At 37.8% G+C, this 23961-nt stretch overlaps 1 protein-coding gene across 1 annotated transcript; it reads left to right on the top strand.

Moving 5' to 3' along the window:
* Positions 1-5250: 5250 nt before the first annotated feature.
* igfn1.1 (immunoglobulin like and fibronectin type III domain containing 1, tandem duplicate 1) lies at positions 5251-23707 on the top strand. Its single transcript, XM_034082686.2, has 25 exons — positions 5251-7462; positions 8843-8962; positions 10135-10277; positions 10725-10824; positions 10939-10983; positions 12486-12519; positions 12669-12852; positions 13014-13127; positions 13213-13381; positions 13603-13875; positions 14056-14766; positions 15238-15345; positions 16407-16577; positions 17820-17944; positions 18069-18210; positions 18365-18658; positions 18776-19072; positions 19803-19982; positions 20094-20222; positions 20320-20628; positions 21357-21442; positions 21543-21735; positions 21823-22119; positions 22663-22989; positions 23085-23707. The coding sequence occupies exons 1-25, from the start codon at positions 7459-7461 to the stop codon at positions 23087-23089; spliced, it is 4560 nt and encodes a 1519-aa protein (XP_033938577.1). The 5' UTR covers positions 5251-7458; the 3' UTR covers positions 23090-23707.
* The last annotated feature ends 254 nt before the right edge of the window (positions 23708-23961 follow it).

Here is a 23961-nt window from a genome sequence, read left to right as displayed (position 1 = left end):
GTATGAGAACATGTTGTGAGAGGAGAGGAGAAAAGGATTATTTCTTGTAAGTCATCCCCTGCGATAGCTTCAGGATCAATACAAAGTGTGCCGTCACTGAAGACGTCAGCATTTTGTGAGCAGGTGCACAGACAGGTGTAGTAAAAAAACTAAATTCGACATGCAAGTGTGTAATGTATACATGCTGCTATTTTCCTCTTTGAACGTGCTGTGCTTAAAGAGTCATAAAGCGACTCAATGTACACCATTTTATGTGCTCTCTCATTCCAGCCGCTCAAATTACCGAGTATGTGACCAGGATCATAATTTTGATATTCTTTGTACAGGATTTCGTTACACAGAGGACACAGATATTTAGTGTTGGGGCATGAAATCATTTTAGTGAGGCATGCAGGCTTCTCAGTTTAAATGTCACAGTTTTAAATCTGGAAGCTTTTGGTCAAAGCTGTGAGGTTGTTGGGTGATGGCTAACTTTAGATGAAGGAATCGATATCGATACGTAGCCTGAGATTTAGCAAGCTGCGTGTAGGTTGTATTTTGGCAAAAAATAGGATTTTCACATTAAAAAGACATACACACGACTGTGGTTGCTACTGTTTGCACTCTAGTGCTCTCTGTTGTGTCTCAAGCACATGCAGAATTGTAATACGCACTTATCTTCAATGCAGTATTGTAGATCTAAAAGGACACAATTAATTTAAATATAAAGGGAATACACTCACACTGATCAAAACATGCTGCCACACAAAACATTCCTAACATGTGTTTGAACAACATGTATGTATTAACTTGTCAGACCTGTTACAGCACTCGAACAAATTAGCAAATCCTATGGGATGTTCAAATGGCACCATCAGCACTCATTTGACACCACAAGGCCCTGTGAGTTACACAGATGAAGACACTTTCTGTCTGCTCAGTGACGTGTGAACAAATGCAGAAGGGACATTTGAGAAGCTGCAAATGCCATTACAAGAGTACATGGAGCAGTCACAGTATCATTGGGACATGTCACGTACCACTGAGACATTAGCCGCAATTCGTTTGTCTGCAGCAGCTTCTCAAGTGTCTTTATCTATATTTATTTTCATTACAATCTTCAAAATAACCATCTTCTCACTGTATTCCATGTCATTAGCTTGACAAGAGGTCAACTTTTGTAATGTCAAGGGATGTTCTACACATGCAAAGATGATAGTACAGGCACACATAACAGGGATTGACCATGCGTGGACAAGGTGATGGCGACGAATCAAGCAGAATTAGTTATAAGACAAACTGTCAAAATAGTATGGGAGCAAATACTTACCACACAGATCTTTTTTAATTAGATCCTAACATCATATTAGGAAAATGTCTATTATCACATTATAATCTCCTTTATAATTAGTGATATTTAAACATGATATCAACAGCAAAGAGAAACGTAGACAGAGGGTGAGGCTAGATTTATTTATTTCTGCTACAGTAGTCCAACATTTCAAACAGTCTGTGTCTAATTTTAAGCCTGGCGACTTGTTATATCGCCTGCAGTGACAGCCGCCTGCCTTCGTACTGGTAAGATGTAACGATGTTATGAAGCATGGCTCCTATTTTCTATATTTTTTAAAGGAACAAAAGTGTTTACTGTAATTTAGCCTTCAGCACAAATGTTAAAAATCCCAAAAATGAGGATTTTAAAAGAAGGATCTGTAGCCAGTCCACAATGTCCCCTTTCCCTGGAGTCAGGTTTCATTCAACCAGATGAGAGCCGCAGACAAACTTTAAACTATAAATGCAATAAGCTAAGATGGCAGAACTATTCCAGGGAAGATGAGTGGGTTTGCTTTTAATGCAAGGGGCCTCCTGCCAAATGTCTCCCGTTGCAGGCTGTTTTGCTTTTACCATATTTGTTGTGCGGTTCATTTTCAAGATCTACCAACAGCCAATAACTCAGCATGGAGCCCAGAACCTTCTGAACATATGCTGGAGTACAACTAAAAATAAAACGCTTACTTTCCAAGACAGCAGGTTTTATGTTCAGTCGGAAGTCAGGACAAAGTCAATATTTTTTATTTGAAGGACACATTTAATGGATGCATTTAACCGTTTAACAAGATAAGATTATATTGAATGTTTGGACAATGATACAATCACAAAGTCTTTCAAATAGAATTTTGCTTAATTAAGTTGCATCTATATGCACTCACAACAAGCAACTACAATATGATTTAAAAGTCATTATTGACATTATTTGGCTCTTCCTAATATTTAAATTATACTTGAAAATCCTGTGTTCACTATAAAGTGCCACACATCTAATTTAAAACAGTTAAGAGTTCATACATAGTGGTGTATCTTAAATATATTGATGTTTCTCCCAATGCATCAATACATTGGATAAGGACATGTTGATCCAGATTGATAGATACAGCCCTATTGTTGAGTCAAACTTATGTGCAGGTCAAAACCAAAGGTTATACTTAAAAAAAGTCATACTCTTTGTCCAAAGAGACATTTCATCCAAGCTTTATACTATTTTCTATTTGTTTAAAGCCCCTGGAAATCAGTTTTCTCAGATTTTATGAGCAGTTGATCCTTGAGTTGCTGATTGTCAAGAACAGGTAATTTAAAAGAGAAACGTTTGGAGAAGTGCTCATGCAGTTGGAGAAGTGCTCATGCAGTTGGAGAAGTGCTCATGCAGTTGGAGAAGTGCTCATGCAGTTGGAGAAGTGCTCATGCAGTTGGAGAAGTGCTCATGCAGTTGGAGAAGTGCTCATGCAGTTAGAGAAGTGCTCATGCAGTTGGAGAAGTGCTCATGCAGTTGGAGAAGTGCTCATGCAGTTGGAGAAGTGCTCATGCAGTTGGAAATATGTAAAACTCTTTGGTAAATTAGACAGCAGTCCGCAAAAGGTTTGTAGGTATTACAGTACACAGACGTGACATGTCATTTAATGAATCAATCAAAAGCTGCAAGGTTGTTTGTGAACGTGAGCTGTGCACAATAGCAAGCAAAACCAAAATCCTAATCACAGATAAATCAAGAACCAGTATTATCACATTAGATGTTCCAAACAAATACAAAAGGCCAAAGTTATTCACACTGTGCACTAACATCAGATCTTGACTCACCTCCTCATGTCAACATTTCCTGAAAATCTTCGTTCAGCTGCAAGACAAAAAATGATAATAATATTTAATGCTTACATGTAACCACACCTACTTTATTCCAATGTCCAATGAGAAGGTTTAGACCTCTGAACTTGAGTCATTAGGTCAAATGTTACAAGAACAACAAATAGTAATGACATAACAAGTGATGCAAGCGACCATAACAGATGATACGTGACTCATTTACTGTCACATGAGTCAGTGATCTTCATAAGTGACACATGCGTCTGGTGTTTGTTCCATATTAAACTCTTTTGGAACCTTAAAGAAATATACTGGGGAAATAATGCAGGAGGTGACAAACTACCGCTCAGAATCAGTGCGAAAGCTGTGTTTTCTTAAAATAATGATGTAATATATGAGGTGACATCGTTCAGTGATCAGCAGAAGGGAGAGTTGTTTGTGTGGTGGTGTCTCCATGCTGCATATTTTAGCATTTCCTAAACCTGGAAAGGGGTTAACTAAAACATGGCTTTTAATGTTAATAAGTACATATCTTTTTCAGTCTTACAATAAATCAACTAACATTAATCAGCACTGAGAGGCTATAGCAGTGGTAGCGTGTCAGTACTTACAAACTAATCCTCACTCTGCACCCAGATTATTTAGGGCTTCAACAAATTCCGACTTAATTAACACATGGCTCCAAAGGATTCCTGAGATTGGCATTCGTCCCAGAATGATGTCCACAGTGAACAAGTGTATACAACACTGGCTGCTGCCTCTTACTGACTGCTGGGAGTAACTGCAGTGAGCTTTAGGGAGTACACTAGGAGCTGTTCAGAGAAGAAGATTGTCCACCATATGATTTAAATAAACCTACATGGACCTTTGAGAGGATTTCTTTCAAAAGTAAATGCATCTGAAAGTACAAAAATCACAAAGACTAAAACATTTCAGGGGGAATGCCAGTCACTATCACTGATTTGCTTTGTTAGCTCTACATGTATGCGGTGCTAATATTTCCTCTTCCTGTGTGTTTAGCTGCAGACCCTTCTGAATCAGCAGAGCTCGAAAGCAACGACAAGATGTGGAAGAGGTCAAAGGTGACCGATCAAACTGCCGCGGGGCAGGCGGGTAAGTGCAGGGTGATGGATGTTCTCCAAGGTTACGTCAGTCTAGGGTTTGTTTTGCAGCTGTCTCCACCTGGATTTCCTCTTCACACGAGGAATGATGATGAACAGGATCATGTAAAAAACGAGACACTGCGTTCAAGAAAAAAACCTGCAAGACAAGAAAACACCTGGGAAATTCACAGGTCAAAGGTCGGGGTCTTCAAAATGTTTTGGAAGATGTGGAACACCGAAGACATCTGGAAACTGCTGTAAAGAGTTGAGGGCGAGAGAAAATGAAGATAAGCACCTCTGTTTTTTCTTTCGTCAAGTGGAAGCTTTCTAAGTATTGTTCATGTTTTTTCTTAAGATTTGTAACGACGACACAACTGCCACTTTTCAACAGAATACGAATACAGCTCTGGCCATCTCATTCATCAACGTTTCTTTATTAAGGATGTGATACCGAAGATGTCTGTCAGTCAACTCAAGCTCCACAGATTCCAGCAGTGAGACACGAGTAAGCTGTCTTCACAGAACAAGAGCAACAAAGAAATGTCATCATGACAAAAAAAAGACAAGACAAAAAGAAATCCAAGCACAATACGAATAATAAAACTGATTCTAACAAGGACTATCATCAACAGTCCTGGTTTGACAAAATGAAAGGTATTCTTAAAAAACAAACACCAAGTGATTATTTCTCTCAAGCACTGCACAGGAATCATCCTGTGTGAGGAATGCGAGCTTCAACTTGAGTCTAATGAACAGCTGCACAGCACAGCTTTGTATATGCTGCTGTAACAGCTTACTGCTAACACCCTGTTACTTTGTCTATAACTAACCATTGTGTGTTGTGCGATGTGTCCCTGAAAATGTGTTTTTCCTAAAGTGTCTGTTTGTGCTTCCCATCCCCGGGTTACACTGTATAATGTGGTGTTTTATGTTTACTGTGTAATAATCCTGTCGAAGTTCCAACTGCCATGGTGCTTTTGTCAGGATTTACATTTACCTGTCCCTCTTCTGTTGTCACAATGCGTGTTTAGTCGACCGTTCAGAGGAATTTCAACCAGAAGACAAAGGTATGCGAGCAAAAACAAATCGAATCACACAAACGACTCACCTCCGTACTGTAAGTGCATGACTCCACGTTGGGTGAGTTGCATGTATGATGTGGTCTTCATCAACCCCGAAAGGTGTCATCCGAAATGGATGATTCAACTTTCAGTGTCACAACGGAAGCACTTCATTGTGACAATTTAAACAACACCCATCTGAATACTAAAGCTGTTGCTAGAGGGCACGGTCGCTGATTTTTATGTGTCTTCTTGATCTTGTAATTGAAATGAAAATGCCAATTTTAAATGTGCGCATGCTGACAAAATTCTGTTCGATATGTTAAGTTGAGTGTCATTAAGTACATCTACAGGGACAAAGTGGCATAATGTCCTCTCTCCTGAGGTCTAACTAAACATATTAGTTATAATAACTTTACAAAAACACATCTTTAAGGTTAAACATAATGAACTTGCCAATTTAGATCAATATTGACCAACAAAGAACAAGCCTTTGGTATGAGTAAAAAGACTATAGGTGAAACATTTGAGACATTTCATACAAAGAACACCGAGGCAACCTGAGTCGCCCCTTCAAGTCCCCCTTTCCCTTGAGATTTTCGGCCTTTTCATGCCTGACCCTCATGCTCTCCTTGGCTTCAGTGTGACGAACAGAACTATCGCAGACACAGAAATGCAATTTCTATAACTCAAAGGGTTCAAAGCATATGCTGTCAAGTCAACTCAGAACATCGAGGTCTCGAAGGTAATCAACTGGAACGACACCTGTTACCTCCAGGAGCCCTAAAATCACCCAACTTTCAGTTTCTTGTGGTTCCTTGCATTACTTTGAGACTTACTCTAAGTCTAAGGGAAGTCAGGGAAACACAAGTACACAATGTATGGGGCATCCAATTATAACGGCGCTTTTCGTTTGTTTAGTAACTGTGAAATATAATAGGAAAGCTCTTAGTTAACGTCAATACAAATACATTTTAGAGCAGTTAAAAAAGAGTTCATCATTATTTACTGAACTCCAGCTACAAGTTAGATGAAAAAAGGCAACGTCCTAACAGCCAACAATAGAGCTACAGCGGCACTGATCAGAATAAACACAACATCGCACAACCTCAGCGGGAACATGTAGGCGAGTCAGCTGCTTCGGAAAATCTTTAAGCTAAATTACATGAAAAACTAATAATAAAAGCTCAAAGTGGAACGTTTTTGCGTGCACATTAGTTAATATTCTGAGTAAAACTATAAGGATTTGTTGTCCACATCGTTCAGGAATCAGTTAGTGAGGCATGTTATAGCTACAGTACATGTACTGTATACAAATGATTGTGCAGTAAACTAATATATTAATGAATTAAGTTTAAAGTTAGGGAGATACTTCTGCTTTCATTCAGTAGTTGCAAGATTCGCAAAAACTGCAAAATTGCAAACATGGCTTGATAAACAAATTCCTATAGTGTAATGATGCATTCTCATGAATTCTGCATACATATATCCAGTGCCAAAGCAAAATAATAAAATGAAAAAACTTTGGGGGAAAATAATGAATACAAAAGTAAAGCAAGGCTATTCAAATGTCTTGCAGTCTTGCAGAAAGATGATAAGAGCAGTTCAGTTATTTTCCAGCCACCAGCAATTCGGACAAGGACAGAATATAAAAACATTTTTAGCTTTAGGTCTTCGTGCATGCGCATCCATTTGACAGCTATCAAAATGTCAAGGGTCCGGTGCTGTCTGTGGATGTACATCTAATCAACTATATCAACAAATATATATAAGTACAAATAAATGCATATATAGATATATTCACAACATCTCATCATGGACAAAGTATAACTGATGAAAATGTGTTATCTTAATGAATGTTCGCATACTTAATTCATGCCAATTATACTCCATACATAACTTTTAATGACCCATAAAATCATGAAACCATGCTTTTAATGATGTCTGCATCATCCTTCGATTTCAATTATGATACAGAAGACACTGTTCTGCAGCTCATGCCCCAAGCACTTACCCCCAATGCAACTAAGACTGTTCATTTCTCCATCTTTAAACGACATACTCTATAGTTTACACTCTGCCTATTACAGGTCTTTCATTCCAGGAGAAAATAAATAAAAATCCCTGGACCAGCTGAACCCCTGTGATCAGCGTTCAGTGATGACGCCTTCGAGACTTCTATGGGTTAGTCCATATTGGTTCCCTCAGGTGTTCTGGCACTTAAACCTGGTTCAATGCCTAACTCTAGAGTTTTCAATGGATATTCTGTGCAAGTAAGCTTATATGAGTACCAACTAATCATTTGTACTCCATGGACCTCTAGAGACAGCAGAAGGGTTGATCTTGTTCCCCAACAAAGAATAATATTAGTTTGGTCATCATAACATATACATACGGGGATATATTTATTACAGATGTGAACCCTACATGACTTTAAACAACACATTTCTTTCAATTTCATCCTTTGTTGTTGACATAAATGATTAAAATAATAATCCTATACAAATAAACATCTCAATGTTACCAGGAAAGTGAATATTTATTATTATCAATTCAACTCCTGCAAGGCAACTCTATATGAAATTGTGACATGTCTTCTTCTCTGAGGTGGCCATGTTCTTTTTGAGGCTTAAAAGAATTATTAAAATCTTTGGTAATTATTTTTATTCAGCATTATCCAAAGGCTATAAAGTCTAAATACTCAACGTTTTTTCCAATTCATCTGAAAAGTAAAATTAATCCACAAAGAAATTAAAAAAAATTAAATCTCCCATAATAAAACTAACATTAACACAAAGGTTTCCCTCACTTTTTTAACATGATATAAACAAGTATGTCTATGGCAAGGGTATGTTTTAATATGAAAATATGTAACACTCATCAATAATGTCAAGAGTCCCATGAGAAGGGAAAGACCAAAGAACGTTAAGATTAAAAAAGCCGTCTTTTACAAAGTTGATTAAACAATGAAGATTTGCATAAGTAAAACATATTCCCTTCAGTCTTAAGTCGTTTAAATCACTTGGCATCTTAATTTTTAGCTAAATCTGAACACGATACAACTATGAAAAACATTGGCATATTTAAGGTAGCAGCGAGGGTTATGCCAGATAGAACCTATTTACTTGGTTTATTCATAAATGCTTGACTGTCTGGTAATATTTCAAAAGTAGAGGCTGATGTAAATAATCACAAAACTACTGGATATATTTATTTTGTTTTATTTTTGCAATATAAGTCTTTAGAGATTTTATTAATTAGTGTGGCATTTTTATATTTAAACATGATGATTTGTTCAGATAAAAACCTGTTTGAATGTTTGTGTGAAGTTTACACTAAGCAACTTTTTGTTTGTCCTTGTCTAAATCTGAACACATTCTTAGTGAGCCTTTCTTATCAAATGTATTTATTCTTCACACATACAGTACTGTACTTTTTCAAGTAAAACAATGTTACAACAAGGTTAAATGTTCATGCTTTGATGAGTATAATGTATACACTATACTTAATAACTTGTTTCTTTTTTTAATAAGCTTATCTAATTATTTCTATTTTTTCGATCAGGCATTAAGAAGAAGTCGAAGGTGCCCGGTGTCATGATAACGCAGTTCCAGGAGGAACTTCCGGAGGGAATGACAACTCCAGATTTTACTCGCAAACCCATTGCTTTGACTATTCAAGAGAGTAAGTCTACAATAGTAGCCTTCACCCAAACCATTTAAATAAAATAAAATAAAAATATACAGTTTTTGTTCTCACATCAAAATAGTTGAACACACATGTGTTGGCCAGCTAAAAATACCTTGATCTAAATCCCAATTGGCATAAGCAACATTTAAGAGGAAGAGGGGGCGGTTTTGGCAGAGTCCATATGGACTTGGATTGGGAACCGGAAGGTCACCGGTTCAAGTCCCCGAAAGACCAAGTGTTACCGAGGTTTCCCTGAGCAAGGCATTGGTCCCTGGGCGCCATACATAATAGCAGCCCACTGCTCCTAAGAATAGGATGGGTCAAATGCAGAATGTCAATTTCCCCTCTGTGGAACTATTAAAGGTGGGGTATGTAAGTTTGAGAAACCGGCTCGAGATACACTTGTTGTTATATTCCATGGAATGCTCTTAACATCCCGATAGCAATGCAAGCAAGTGCTTTGACAAAAAATCCATACAAAAAATTCATCTGTGGAAGCCGTAGTACTGTAAAAAGCACGACCAATCATCTGAGCCGGCCCGGCTAAAGTAACTGGATGGCCTACCTGCCTGTCAGCCTCCATCTGGGCACACACTTATCTCGTGCCCTCATTGGTCATGTGCGCGTTTGTGTGAGTTGGAGGAGGGGCTCTGTGAGGAAGTGGCAGATTTTCTCCGGTCGTGTATTTTCAAATTCTTGCGATCTCGAGCCGGTTTCTCAAACTTACATACCCTACCTTTAAGGGTACATTCAATACAAAAGAGCAGCTGAGCATATCCAGTCATAACAATTTGAAAGATGTAACAAAAGGTTAAAAAAACATGTATTTGGAAAGTAAGTTGCAATTCAACAATGGGATATTTTTAATTATTAAAGGGGCCCTGTTATGTTTTTTGGGGGGATCCCTTTCCCCTACAGTATGTGTTGCATAGGTTTTTGTGCATGTAAAAGGAAATGATAATGTCACAGTAGAAGCACAAAATAATATGAAACTAAAAATGAGCCCCTTTAAACAGCCTCTTAACCAAATGTATCAAACGGGAAAAACTTAAATATAATGTTTGTTCAATTATTTGCATTTAACCATTTATCTTACATCTTTGCTAGAAATGTACCTATGAATGATTTGTCTCTAATAGAAAAATCTTTATTTTATCTAATTCCAGGTAAGGTTGCAATCTTTAAAGCCATAATAGTGGGCACCCCAACACCTACTGTAACATGGAGCAGAGCCAACAAGGAAATCGTTTTCCACCCTGACTTGTGTGTTCAAAAGTACGATGAGACAACTCGAGAGCATACACTCGAGGTAATCTTCAAGAAACCCTAAAGGCATGGATTCATTATGTTGGCGATAAACAAAATGTACCCATTGTCGGCCACAACAGGAAGCGTTGTTACATTTCTGTTGCAGACAATGAATAAACATCAACAGTAAACTGTGTTAAAAGAGAGAACGCTCTCTTATAATCTGATATTGTGATAATTTACCTCATACTGAGAAAATAATTTAATGTCCAATTTCAAACACAGAGCATGTGTGTTAATAAGCCCAAAAAGCATGCCCATTTGTACGAAGTTGATTGTAAAACGCAGCCAAACAGGAAATACATGCATGCATTCGTCCATCGTCTGTCATTCAATAGGATAAATGTTTTTATCAACCCAATATGTTAAGTGACTTAAGTGTTTTAAGACTTAAACTACTTTCAGTGATAAAGAAGGTGCCATAATCTCAGTGTTATCCTTTCATTAGTTTCCTAAGGTCGCTTCAGAGGATGCAGACACCTACAAGTGTTTTGCAAACAACGAACATGGAAGGGCTATCTGCACTGTTCTCCTGAATATCATTTCTGGTATATATTTCTTAATATTCTTTAATCCTTTTGTCGCTTTAGTATTTTATATACACGTTGCAATATACATACTCTTGATAAGTTGGCAGATCTAAAATATTTTTTTATTTCCAGTTGGATTCTCTAAAACCAAGGAACTCCAAAAGAAAGAAGGTGAAGGTGAGGTTTCAAATACAGAACATTCAAAGTTTTCTTTTCTGAAGAGGATTGCAATTATTTTCCCCGAAGGCAGTTATAGTTTGTTGGCTTTAAGGTCAAGGCTTTCCATTATGGGCCAATTCACCATACAAAAGAGAGCTTATACACTTTCCCTGCCCCAGTCAGACTAATAGGAGACAAATTAATGAATGATTAAATAGATTAAAAAACTATTTATCACAGACACTTTTTAGGGAACTGGGCATCCAGCTGAGTTACAAAGATACATAGAAGTTAATGGCTTTCATCTAAGCCATCAATATTTGGAATGAAGCAGCAGAATGGTTTTTCTGTGCTATAACCTAGCCCATGTATTTTCAAAGCGACATGACATTGTATTCATTAATTCAGATTATTGGGAAAAATCTTCCTGTCAGGGTAGTGAAAACGTAAAGATCGCAAACAGAATCATGTTGAGCAGTATAAGTCCAACAAACAATAGAGGATAGAGTAACTGGGGATGTACATTTACTGACTTGGATTCTTGCAAAAAGAGCAGTAGAGCTTTAGAATTACAAAAAAAGTAAAACACATTTTGGCAGATTTAACCATTTAAGCCCGAAGGTCCCCCCAGTGGACCCCTCCCACAGTTATTTTTTTCTCACATGTCTCAGGGCTTCTTAACATTTATGAAACTATTAATGTTTCATACCCTTTTAAAGGTAAGCAACTCCGCTAACTGACAATAAGAACAAGTGTTAGCTAAAAAAAACGTATTATACTTATTATATGTTATAGTTTGGATTCCTAAAGCTTTTAGTCTACTAACCCATCATGCAAGGGTGGTTTTCACTATAAGTAAAGGGTTTTTTTAGGTGGACATTAGAATTTACATGTTTTTACTATGTTCCATCTGAATTTACTTTAAAATAAAAACATCTATATTGATTCTGACACTTCTACATCCAACTCACAGATGTAACCTTGCTTTGAGAAAAATTATTATTAATTTACCCCTTTTAGAAGTGAAGATATATCATTTGTTGTGTTAGTGGCATTTTCGAGCCTGAAACCTGAAAAACAGGCTCAGGGCTTAACTGGTTAAGGTGGAAGAGAGGGAATTGTCACTGAGATACACAAAGCTGGTTGGTTAGTGACATTTTTATTAATGTGCTTTTTGCCCAGTTATCAGAGTCTTGACTTAGCAATGGTAAGTAAATGGCTATATGATTGATGATTCAGATAATTATATAAGGCATGATTTTATGTCGGCTTAAAGAAATACTCAGTACAGTTCCAATAAGATAAGATCAGACATTCTGACCTATTAGTCATTAAGCTGAAAATACTTGTTTTTGTTTTTAAAAGAAAAACATTCATATCTAGCTTTAATCAAACCATTCTATGTACATTACATTGTTATGGAAGTTACAGTAAATGCACATTGCTTGTTTTAAATACTTGTGTAAAAGACAATGCATGACAAATGTATTTTGAGAAAGTCTTCTTTGTTGTGGTTACAGAGGCAACGGATCTCAGGAAAAAGCTTAAAAAACGGTGAGTGAAACTCCGTAAACAAAGTTTGTTTCTTGTATTATCTTTATGATGGTATTTTCTTTATGTGTGGGATTCCGTCTAATTGACAGAATGAGAGAATTTATTTCAGTGAAAACATGGTTTGCTTGATGACATTTCTGCCTCTCCAGTAATGTCGATGGAACACGTGAGCAAAAGCAGATGGAGCCAGAGGAGAAGGTCTGGGAAATCCTCATGAGCGCAGACAAGAAAGACTACGAGCGCATCTGCCATGAGCACGGTATCACAGACTTCCGCCGCATGTTGAAGAAACTCACCGAGATGAAGAAGGAGAGAGAGGAGGAGATTGCTGAGGTATGGGCTCCTTTGAAATCTTCTTTAGTTCAATCGTAGGAATGTCCAAAAAAACATCTATCCTTGTCATTTGTTGTTTTTGTATAATTTGTTAAATGTTGCAGTCTGTCTTACAAAGTCTGTGCAGACTCATGACATGTGTTTCACTCTTTCTGCTGTAGTTTGTTTCACACATCAGTACCCTGAAACCTATTGAAGTCCAAGATGACGACTGTGCAACAATTGAGTTGGACATGGACCTCAAGGATCCTTGTAGCAAAATCTTCCTGTACAAGGTGGCGTTAACTACTACCTCCAGCACCATCTTGCTACATGTTATTATCTATTATCAATATGGTTACATGTCTATTCATTCTGCAGGATGGCGTCATGATCCCATTCACCAAAGAAGACAGTGACGCCCTGAAGCATAGCTTGAAAAGAATTGGCAAGAAATATGTATTCACAATTAAGAATCTAGGCTCAGGAGACGCCGGACTCTACTCAGTGGATGTTGGGGGTTGCAATGTATTCTCAACTGAATTTAAAGGTATGTCTTCATTCAAGTTATTCAAATCAGATTAGTCATAGGTAAACTCAGTCCATGCATTACTGATGTGCTGTTGCTGTCTACATCTTTTCTTTAACTATAATAAAAGTACACAATGAGATATTGTACGAGTCACCAGTGACCCTGTGTGGATGGGATAGATTGCTGAAATAAGTCTCCTTGCACCCTTATTCTATTGTGTGTATCTTGTTATCCTGCAGTGCCTGAAGTCGACTTTGCTGTCAAAATCAAAGAGGTCAAGGCAGAAGAGCGAGAGGACGCCATCTTCCAATGTGTCCTCACTGCACCTTTGAATGAGATCAAATGGTACGGCAGAAGCGCTCCGCTGACACATAGTGAGAAATTTGAAATGACTGTATCCGAAGATAAGCTCATCCACAAGTTGATCGTGAGAGACTGTTTGCAATTGGACGGGGGCATCTATGCTGCTGTGGCAGGAATCAAATCCTGCAATGCCTTTCTTGTAGTTGAAGGTGAGACAATGATTATCTTCTTACATTTTGATCCTGCTCCTCTTATGAGTCGGAAATCTAGTTGTATGCATGCATACTGTTTGGAACATCTGGAGGATACCACAGACACTAAATAATTGTTCAATTCTAATTTCATTGTGCAGCTAAAAAAATGTAAACAAATAATATTGTCTTTTATAGCGGACAAGGATCCCTCAAACAAGGGCAAGAAAGGAACTCGCAAGACTACTATGGCTGGAGACAATAATGATGAAGATCTGATCAAAATAGCTAAGGAACAGCAGGAAAAATACCAGAAGGAAATGGAAGAAAAAATGGAATTGGCCAAGATAGCCCGAGCTGAGAGAGAAGTTGCAGATGCAGCCGTCACAGTCGAGGCTGAAGAAGCCAAAAAGGCAGCAACTGAAAGAAAGGCTGCAGCTAGGGCCGCAGACAAGGCAAAAAAGGCAAAGGAAATGGCTTCAAGGAGAGCTGGTGGTGCGAGGGGTGCTGGAGCCGCTGGTGGGGCGGGGGGTGCAGGAGCTGCTGTGGTTGCTGGAGGTGTTGGGGCTGATGGGACTGATGGGGGCCAAGGTGCTGGTGCAGGTGGTGACGGTCAGGGAGGACATGGAACTGGAACCACAGGTGGAGCTAAAGCTGGAGGTGAGGGCGCTGGAGAAGATTTTGCCGATGAAGTTGACGATTCACTTCAATATTCTGATAAAGAAATGGAGGAAGACGGAGAAGGAGTGGAGGGAGGAGCCGGCGGTAAAGTGGGACATGGAGCAGGAGGTGGAGAGGGAGGGGAAGGAGGAGAAGGAGGAGAAGGAGGAGAAGGAGGAGAAGGAGGTGGAAAAGGAAGACGCAAGAAACGCGTCAGAGATGCTCCACTCGTTGCAGATACAGCGATAGGTAAGCAGATCATTCATATTATATTCATTGAGAAACTTAATGATAAAGAATTGCTTCGGAAATGTGCCCGAAATGTTTTGCTAAATGCTAAACATTTTAATGCAATGCATCTTTTTAGAAAAATAAAATAAATATATCTTTAAAATTGTCAACAATAATATAATATAAATAGTAGCAGCAGTAGAACGTATTTGTGTTTTGTTGATGGATTTATTTTACTGTAGAAAAATATTAATTCTAAAATTAATATTTAATCAATATCTTAAAAAAATAATAATTATATATTATTGTTATGGAAACTTTCTAACTAAGGTTTAAAAATAAAAGGACCAGATGATGTTCATGCATAGTGAATGCCAGTATGTATATCACATTATACATATTGACTTAATGAGTCAACTCATCATTAGGTCAACATTAATATAATGGTATGACTTTCGGAATAAAGCTTCAAATTATTATCACTATTAGGAGATAGTAATGATGAGGAAACAACAGATCAACAAGGTGACACATCTGGGAAAAAAGGAAAACGTCCCAGAAAGAAAATGGTGGATGTTGAAGCAGAAGCTGTCGTTGGTAAGAGACGTCAAAGCTGCATGCTGCTGTAGACAACTTACCTACTGCCGCTAAAGTCATTTGGAAATCAAAATGACTTTGATATCACAACCCAAGGAAATGCTAAACCTTTCCTTACTGTGATGCAACTGCTTTAACATGTTATGTACTGTATATGATACCTGTATACACTATTGCCGATCTTACAATTAGCTGGAAAATCTACATGGCCTGGGTGAATTTCGAACAACTCTTTAAAAAAAAGGGAGTTTATTTATTTAGTTAATAAAATAATTAAGCCAGAGGTTTTTGTATTCTTAAAAATAAATGCTAAAAATATACTGCAGTTTAATTATGACGTGAGCCAGACATTTGTAATACTCACATGGTTCACAGTCCATAAACAATTAAAAGCATTGGCTTTAAGTTTTATTAACTATCAGCTTAATTTAGAAAACAAACATTGGTTTATCAAAGAAAAAGCTATATGTCTATATCGTCATATGTGTGTCTTTGTGCTTCTCCTGAGAAACAGATAATAGAATAGCATGTAGATGCTACGCTAAAATCTGCATTCTCTTCAATCCAAGCCTTTTTTCTGAAGTCTACAAATATTTCTATAATTGTGATTTGTGTATTTAGTGTGTGCTTTTATGTTTGTAGATGCTTGCTGTTGTTATAAATACTTTGTTTAATTAATACGCAAGATGTTAGAGGGTAAAAAATGGAAACGGTGAATTAACTTGATATACGCCATTTAGTTTAGACCGCTTCAAATCAGCACTGGGATAACCCCTTGTGCTTAAATATGTTATAGTTTTATGTTATAAGGGCTAAACATTCAGAAAAAAGGTTTACAGTAGGCCCTTGTGTTAATACACCCTTAGGTAGCCAATGTTATCACCTTTTCCATTGCCCTCTTCTCTTGTATTATAGTTAATGTTGATATTGTTTTTATGTTCCATGTTGACATTTGTATTGGTTATTCTTTTCATTAATGGTATGTGTAAGACAAATCCAACAGCAAAAGAGAATCAATGGATTGATGGTAATGAACGATGATATCCCCTAAACTGAAAAAGACACTAGCACAGAAGCCAGTGGTGCCAGGGGTGATAATGGCACCAGGCCAACGCAAGGCATTGATGAATCTGCTGAGAGTGGTGAGGGGGCAGACGGCGGTGAGCCTGCAGCAGCTGGCAGGCGATCAGGTCGTACGCGGCAAGGCCCATTGATCGTGGAGACAGTTAGTGGTAAGATTACTGGCGCTGCATTAACCGCTGCATGGGAAACACTGTCTGAAAAAAGTCATTTGCTGAGGAGATGACTTTTACAGTGGTTTGACGGTTAACGCCAAAAGTGTGCTCCCACTCCCACTCAGTGAAATGCTACTTCTGATCTCTAAATGCTTAAAATGCCTTTTAGAATGATCAGATTTCAGCAAGAGTGGATTTAACCTTAGTGTTTTCAAGAAATGCTAATCATTTTTTGTATGTACTAATGGTTTTTGTCTATTGCAGTTAATATGTCGAAGGAATGAAAACACTCTATAGTCTTATGTTGTGTCTAGAAAAGAATAGCATTGGTTATATTATTTAAATAACGCATAGGTAGGATAGCAGCAGACACAAAACAACAGTGTCCACCGTTTTCTCTCTTCTTTTGTTTTCATGCTGTGTGTTTGTTTGGTGTGTCAATTAAGCAATGTTTAACTGCACCTGTGCTCTGTGTTAACATGTGCTTGCTATTTTAAATGCTGATTCAGGATGAGTCAGTGCATTGAGGTTAATTATTTGAATGATCAAACACAGAACACATTATGTCCTTTTGAGACAACTGCAGCACTTGTGCGTGGCCACACTCATATGTGAAGACAGAAGAGAACCCTGCATTTGGAGGATGACCATGCTCTAAAAGTGATTTCTGCACATTGAAGACTGAATTCAGAGCAACCAGACGAAATGCTAATTTCTTCGACCCATATTTAAGTGGGTATTTCTTTCAAGAGTAACAAAGCGAACCGAGGTACATGAAAGCCTCAGTGATGCTATTCGTATGAGCTACAAATCTGCAAACTCTGAAGTTGAAGAAGTCCACCTGCAAGCAAAACTATCGAGCTACACAAGAAGACATCTTTGTCAAGTTTCAAACAATGACCAAATGTGCTCTTCTACATCCCTTACAAACTCCTCTTATTTAGTCTTTTCATAATTTAAAGGTATATTTTAACATGTATTTTAAATACGGCCCTAAGGCCTCAGCAGCAGCTCAGATTCACATCTGACCCACAATCCCCCTTTGTCTTTATTTGGCATACTATCAATAAAGGCAAAAAAAACGAAACAAATCTTAATAGAAAAGAAAATGTGTCATGTTTGACTATGTGGTAAGTATGTTCACACCCACACATGGATGCCTTTCAACACCTTGAAACAACAAAACAACAACGTGTTGGTCGTGTGCATTCACTAACTTACTGGTTGATGAATCCTCAGACCCAGGAGTTCACTTTCATGCGGGGCTTTCCGACTGCAAAGCCATTGTTGGAGAAGCAGCAGAGCTGGAGTGTAAAGTGAGCAGGGAAGACTGTGTGGGACTCTGGTACAAAGATGGAGATGAGGTATGCCCAGGGTCTAAATGTGTAGCAGATAGGCTTTGATACATTAATAAAGCCAAATACGAATTAGAAGTTATACATTTATTTCATATTTGTCATGTTACAGCTATGCATTTCATTTTGACAGATTCAATCGTCTGAGGGTATAACCATTACAAAAGACGGAACTTTCCACAGACTTAAAATCCACAAAGTCACAGAGGAATTTGCTGGAAAATATAAATTTGAAGCAGACGGACGGAAGACAGAGTCTTTAATTGTTGTTGAAGGTAAAAATATAAAAAAATTACAGAAATTACTAATTTGCATGAAAGCGTTGCATTTCTCCTTAAAAATGACTTTTAAATGTTTTTCTCTAAAGTACAGAACTATAAAGCTTAAAACTACTAATATATCCGTCTATACTCTTTTACCCCTTTATAGACCCACCCAGATTCCCTGCCGAGGATCTGGAAGCATTCAAAACCCCTGTAACTGTGAAAAAAGGACATAGAGCAACCTTCAAACTACCCTATATCGGACGGGAACCTCTAAAGATTCAGTGGTACCTTGAGGGTGAAGAGCTTGCAGAGGAAGGACATATTAAGATTGAGCACTCGGAGGGTTGCAGTAGTCTGGTTCTAAACAAGCTGCAGCGCAAGGACAGTGGTGAAGTCAAGATAAAACTCAAAAATGAGTTTGGCACTGTTGAGGCCTTCAGCAAGCTTATTGTCCTGGGTATGTTGTATACATGTGTTATGTTACTTATTTTCAATGTTCCTTCACTGTAATTGGTCGACAAATTAACTCTCTAACACAGAATACAATTCATCATTATGCTCTGTTTCCTGGCAGATAAACCCACTCCTCCGATGGGACCTCTGGATATTGTTGAAGCCTCCTCCTCTGTAATTGACTTCAAGTGGAGGGCCCCAAAAGACAGTGGTGGCTGTAAAATAGACAACTATATCCTTGAACGACAACAAATTGGCCGCAACACTTGGAAGAAGGTGGGTCCGATTGGTCCAGAGAGCGCATACCGGGACAGTGATGTAGACCACGGCAGGAAGTACTGCTATCGCATCAGAGTGGAGACTGAAATGGGCACCAGTGAGCTCATGGAAACTGAGGATATTCAAGCCGGAACAAAAGGTAAACTTCGACAAACCACTAACTGAAAAAATCTCAGTTTTTAGTAAAGGCCAGTCAGACTCATAATTTCACAGCAAAATTAATTTGATAAATCAATCAATTTGCAATGTTCGGAGTCACTTGGGGGAGAAAGTACATTTGTACAAATGTCTTGAATCAAGTTTGGTGAACAATTGATCAAAAATAATTTTGATTAGAGTTGATCTTGAATGTTGAATAGAATGGTTTACTAGAGACTTTTTTCGATTTCCATTTTCGATTTGCATGAGTTTATATTGCTAAACATAAGAGGACTCTTATAAGACAGTAGTCATTACTACCAATACATCTCTTGATTTAAACTATGTGAACTTATTGTCCTGTAAGCAACTGTTCAATAAATACCATAATGTACAATGAGAACAAAATCCCAAAGGGGAATGCAAGAATATTGAGAAAACCAAATTAAGTCAAAAGGGGCATTGTTACCGCATAGCGATAGCATGTTAGGGCTTGCTAGCAGTTAGCAGTGATCTCCCCTGCTACGGTAGTTGATCAAATAGCGGTGAGTAGTCCTTAAATAACTAAGCATCACCCTGCTCATATTTAATTCATTCATTCATACATTTCTGTGACACTTTCAGGTATGACGAGTCGTTGACGTCACGATAAATTCTCCTACAGTATGCAAACAATTAGTTGTTGCGTTTTTTATCTAAAAATGACTTTTAGATCTCTTTTGTGTGTACAGCATACCCTGGTCCTCCATCTGCACCAAAGGTTGTATCTGCCTTCAAGGACTGCATCAATCTCTCTTTGGTTCCTCCATCCAACACTGGAGGAACCAGTATTCACGGATACAACCTTGAGAAACGCAAAAAGGGCAGCAACCTGTGGGGCCCAGTCGTCCCAGCTGAAGGGATTATCAAAGGTCATTCATACATCAGTTCTCTTTGATCATGTTGAGACAACACAAACAACTGACGTCTAATGACTTATTGGTGTTATACCTTTACTGCATATGTATTTTTGACTTTTACAGGTAAGGGATATGGAGTTAAAGACGTGGTTGAGGGAATTGAGTATGAATTCCGCGCGGCAGCCATCAACGACTCTGGAGCGGGTGAATTCAGTGTACCATCTGAGTTTGTGTTTGCCAGAGATCCTAAAAGTAGGTGGACATTTAGAACCGTTATCACAGTCATTATCTCATCAACACTAAATACAGCCTACACATTGCAGCACTGAATATGAATCATGTGTTACAGAGCCTCCTGGTAAAGCCATAGACTTCAAAGTGACAGATTCCACCTACACAACCCTGTCCCTGTCTTGGACCAAACCCAAGGACATTGAGGGGGTTGAAGATGACGCCAAAGGATATTTTGTGGAGATCCGGCCAGCAGAATGCACAGAATGGGATCGCTGCAATGCAAATGCATTAACCATGACCTCCTATACAGTGAGAGGTTTGAAGTCAATGGCCATGTACTGGGTGAGAGTCATTGCTACTAATGATGGAGGAGAGGGAGAGCCACAGGAGCTGGTTAATTACATCCTCGCTATGCCCCCTCCTGGTAAGCAAATCATTTCAAAGACACTCATGTCAAACTGTCATATTTAAAGATTTAAATTACAGGGACATATTTATATTAAAAGATTCAGTAGTTGTATAATAGTTGAGTTTAACTTCATGATTAAATATGTAGATGTTGGGAGGCAAAATAAAAAAAAGAAGATTTAAGTTCACCTGAACAGATGAAATGCTACCCCACAAAACCATTTAGGATTTGCCTTTATAGGAGAATAGGAGCATTGTTTGAAGAATTAAGATAAATGCAATTATAAATTGTGTTTGTGGATGGACCCATATGTGTTTAACACTGAGAGATCTAATTTGCTTCTTCATCTTATCACAAGTAATTGCAACTGAAAACATGGTTTACAAATTCAGATATACTGTTGCAAAAAGATACCATGTCATTTTATAACTACCAACATAGTGTGCACATAACAACTTATATCAATAAGTTCAGTTGGTTAGTCAGTATTGTTGAAATATGGTACTATGGCTATAATTAGATTAGTAATAAATCCTATTCCAGGTCAATAGAAGAATAAAGATGATTGAAGCAGTATTGAATATTGTACTATGACTTAGAGAAAGATATATTTTTGTTCTGTTTTCGCGGTGGTTGGATAGTGATTATATGTTTTTTCATGTTTGCCCTTTATCCTTAAAAACAATTGTCACCATACAAATATATGCCAATTAATGACCAACTTTTCCCTGCCTTTCATGTAGTGAGACCACGATTTACTGATGCCAAAATCAAGAGTTTCATGGTGGTGCGAGCAGGAAATTCTGCAAGATTCAACATTAACTTTGAGGTAATATAGGAAATAATTAATTGACTTATAAAGTAATCAATTCATGTCCTCTGAAAATGTTATTATACATATATTTATATATTATTATTATTATTTGAAGGCCTCTCCTTGGCCTGAGGTGACCTGGCTGAAAGATGGAGCACCTGTTAGTAAAAAGGTGACCATCAGCAATGCAGAGGTAACATCCCAGCTTCTGATACCTTCTGCTGAGCGCTCAGATACTGGAATCTATACTATCATTATCAAGAACGTTGTCGGACAAGAATCCAACAGCATTGAAATTAGAGTTACAGGTGAGTTTGGTTAACTACTTTTCATTTGAACTCTATAAATAATTTCCTATACTGTGGATGAAACAAGCCTTTGTATTTGAACTGCAGACGAACCGAAGCCACCGGGTCCCGTGGAGACTGACGAGAACGTGCCTGGCACAGTGACCGTTTCATGGACTGCGTCTCCTGATGAGAAACGTGACGACAGGCTGCACTATATGGTGACGAAGCGCGATTCAAGTAAAAGAACATGGAATACCATTGCAGATCGCATCTTCAACAATAGATTCACAGTCTGCAACATCATGCCGGGCCGAGAATACCAGTTCAGAGTCTATGCAAAGAACGACATGGGCTCCTCCAATCCCATTGAATCACAGAAGTGGCTGATTTCTGCCAAAAAAGGTATGTATAAAAGCTCATAACTTTCTGGACCATCTAGAAATACACCAATATCTGCATATTTGACATGGGCTTAAGAAAATGCAGCACTTACATATTAACCATGTTTACTCTTAAAAGTTAGAAGCATTTTTATTTTGATGTTTTTGTAATCCGATTAGAGGCCAGTTCACAAGTTGACTTATTCAACAGTCCTTACATTTTTAAAGAGCCACATTGTCAACCTAACAATGTACCTCTTTGATTATGAGTTTTACATTTCCTCCTCCTTGTGTCAAGTTAACAGCAAAAAGTCTGGCCTTTAACTTGATTTGATCCGATCATCAAACTAAATGTTCTTTCTTTGAGATGCATTTTTCAAAGCTATCCATAGAATTCGGATTCACAATACCATGTGGATGACATTTAGCACACCAGAAAAAACATACGCATAGGAAAGTATATAAGGCCAGAAATGACTGTTCCTGTTACTTTATAATCCCACATGTTTTCTATCTAGAAGAGAATAATTCTAATTTAAGTCAATGCACATCTACTTCCTTCCAGAAAAGTTCGTTGTGAACATGCCAGAAACCAAGACATGTGACCTACAGTGTGCGCCCAAGTTCCTTGTCCCACTGAAAATGCACAGTGCCCCTCAAGGCTATGAATGCTACATGAGCTGTGCTATAAAAGGGGATCCTACACCTCATGTGACATGGCTCCGCAACAATATCAGTCTGAATACCAACACTAACTACTTCATCACCAACACCTGCGGAGTCTGTTCTCTGCTCATATTGAGGGTTGGACCCAAAGACACCGGGGAGTACAAGATCGTTGCAGAAAACTCTTTGGGGAGGGCAGAGTGCTCCACTAAACTCACCGTCAGAGGTAATTTTAACTTTATTTTGAACATCCCTATGTTTTGTATGCAAGTGATGATCTTTGAAATCTGAAACAAATAACTTCCTTTGTCTCTTTTCCAGAATAAATGAACACACAGAAGACGGTCAAATTGCTTTAAACGCATACAGACACCAAGATGGTATTTATAATCAGCATACTACATCTTTAGATTAAGGCAAGCCTTTCACACGTAGAATGAATTGTAATTTAATATAGCTTGTGATTATATCATATAATTATTATATAATTATATCAACTATTTGACACATTTGTATACATTCTGGCACATGATTAAAGGTAAACTTACAATAAGGTGTTAGGCATAGGCATTTTGCTAAAATAAAAGCCAGAAACGTGTTTTGTTTGTTTTGATTTCAAATGTACAATCTCAATAAAGTGGATGCTTGAAAAACTAGTGTGCAATCTGACATTTTAACGGAGGTAATATGCAAGTGGAACAGCAGAGGGAGTTCAATACAGAACACTACTTGACACTTATTTGACGTGATTTTTAAAAGTGGTTTGTCTAAAGCTGGTTGGATTTGTTATTTTTCCGTATTTGTGGTTTAAAATCCCCTGTAGTACAACTGAAATGACAAAGAATACTGATAAATACGACAAATGTATCTTACATTGAGTGTTATAGTCCGTTATACATATGCAATTATGTGGGATTAGTGTAAATAAATATTAAATAATGGTATTGTGAAGTGGAATTCTTTAATTATGCATGTTACTTTGAGAAAACTGTAAAAAATTAACAGAAAATAAATGTACGTGAAAAAAATGACGATTAAATAATGTATATATATGTATATATATATATATATATAATATATATACATATATATGATGATGATGAACCTTGGCATATTTGTGGCCATGGGCCTTGACATGGCAATATCAAAATGCATACCACTTGTTCACCTCCATGAAACTTTATGTGAATAATTTATG

This window comes from Pseudochaenichthys georgianus, chromosome 5 (genome assembly GCF_902827115.2).
Source record: "Pseudochaenichthys georgianus chromosome 5, fPseGeo1.2, whole genome shotgun sequence".
Lineage (NCBI taxonomy): Eukaryota > Metazoa > Chordata > Actinopteri > Perciformes > Channichthyidae > Pseudochaenichthys > Pseudochaenichthys georgianus.
Note: the sequence above shows the minus strand (reverse complement) of the source record. Positions and strands in the feature narration are given on the sequence as shown.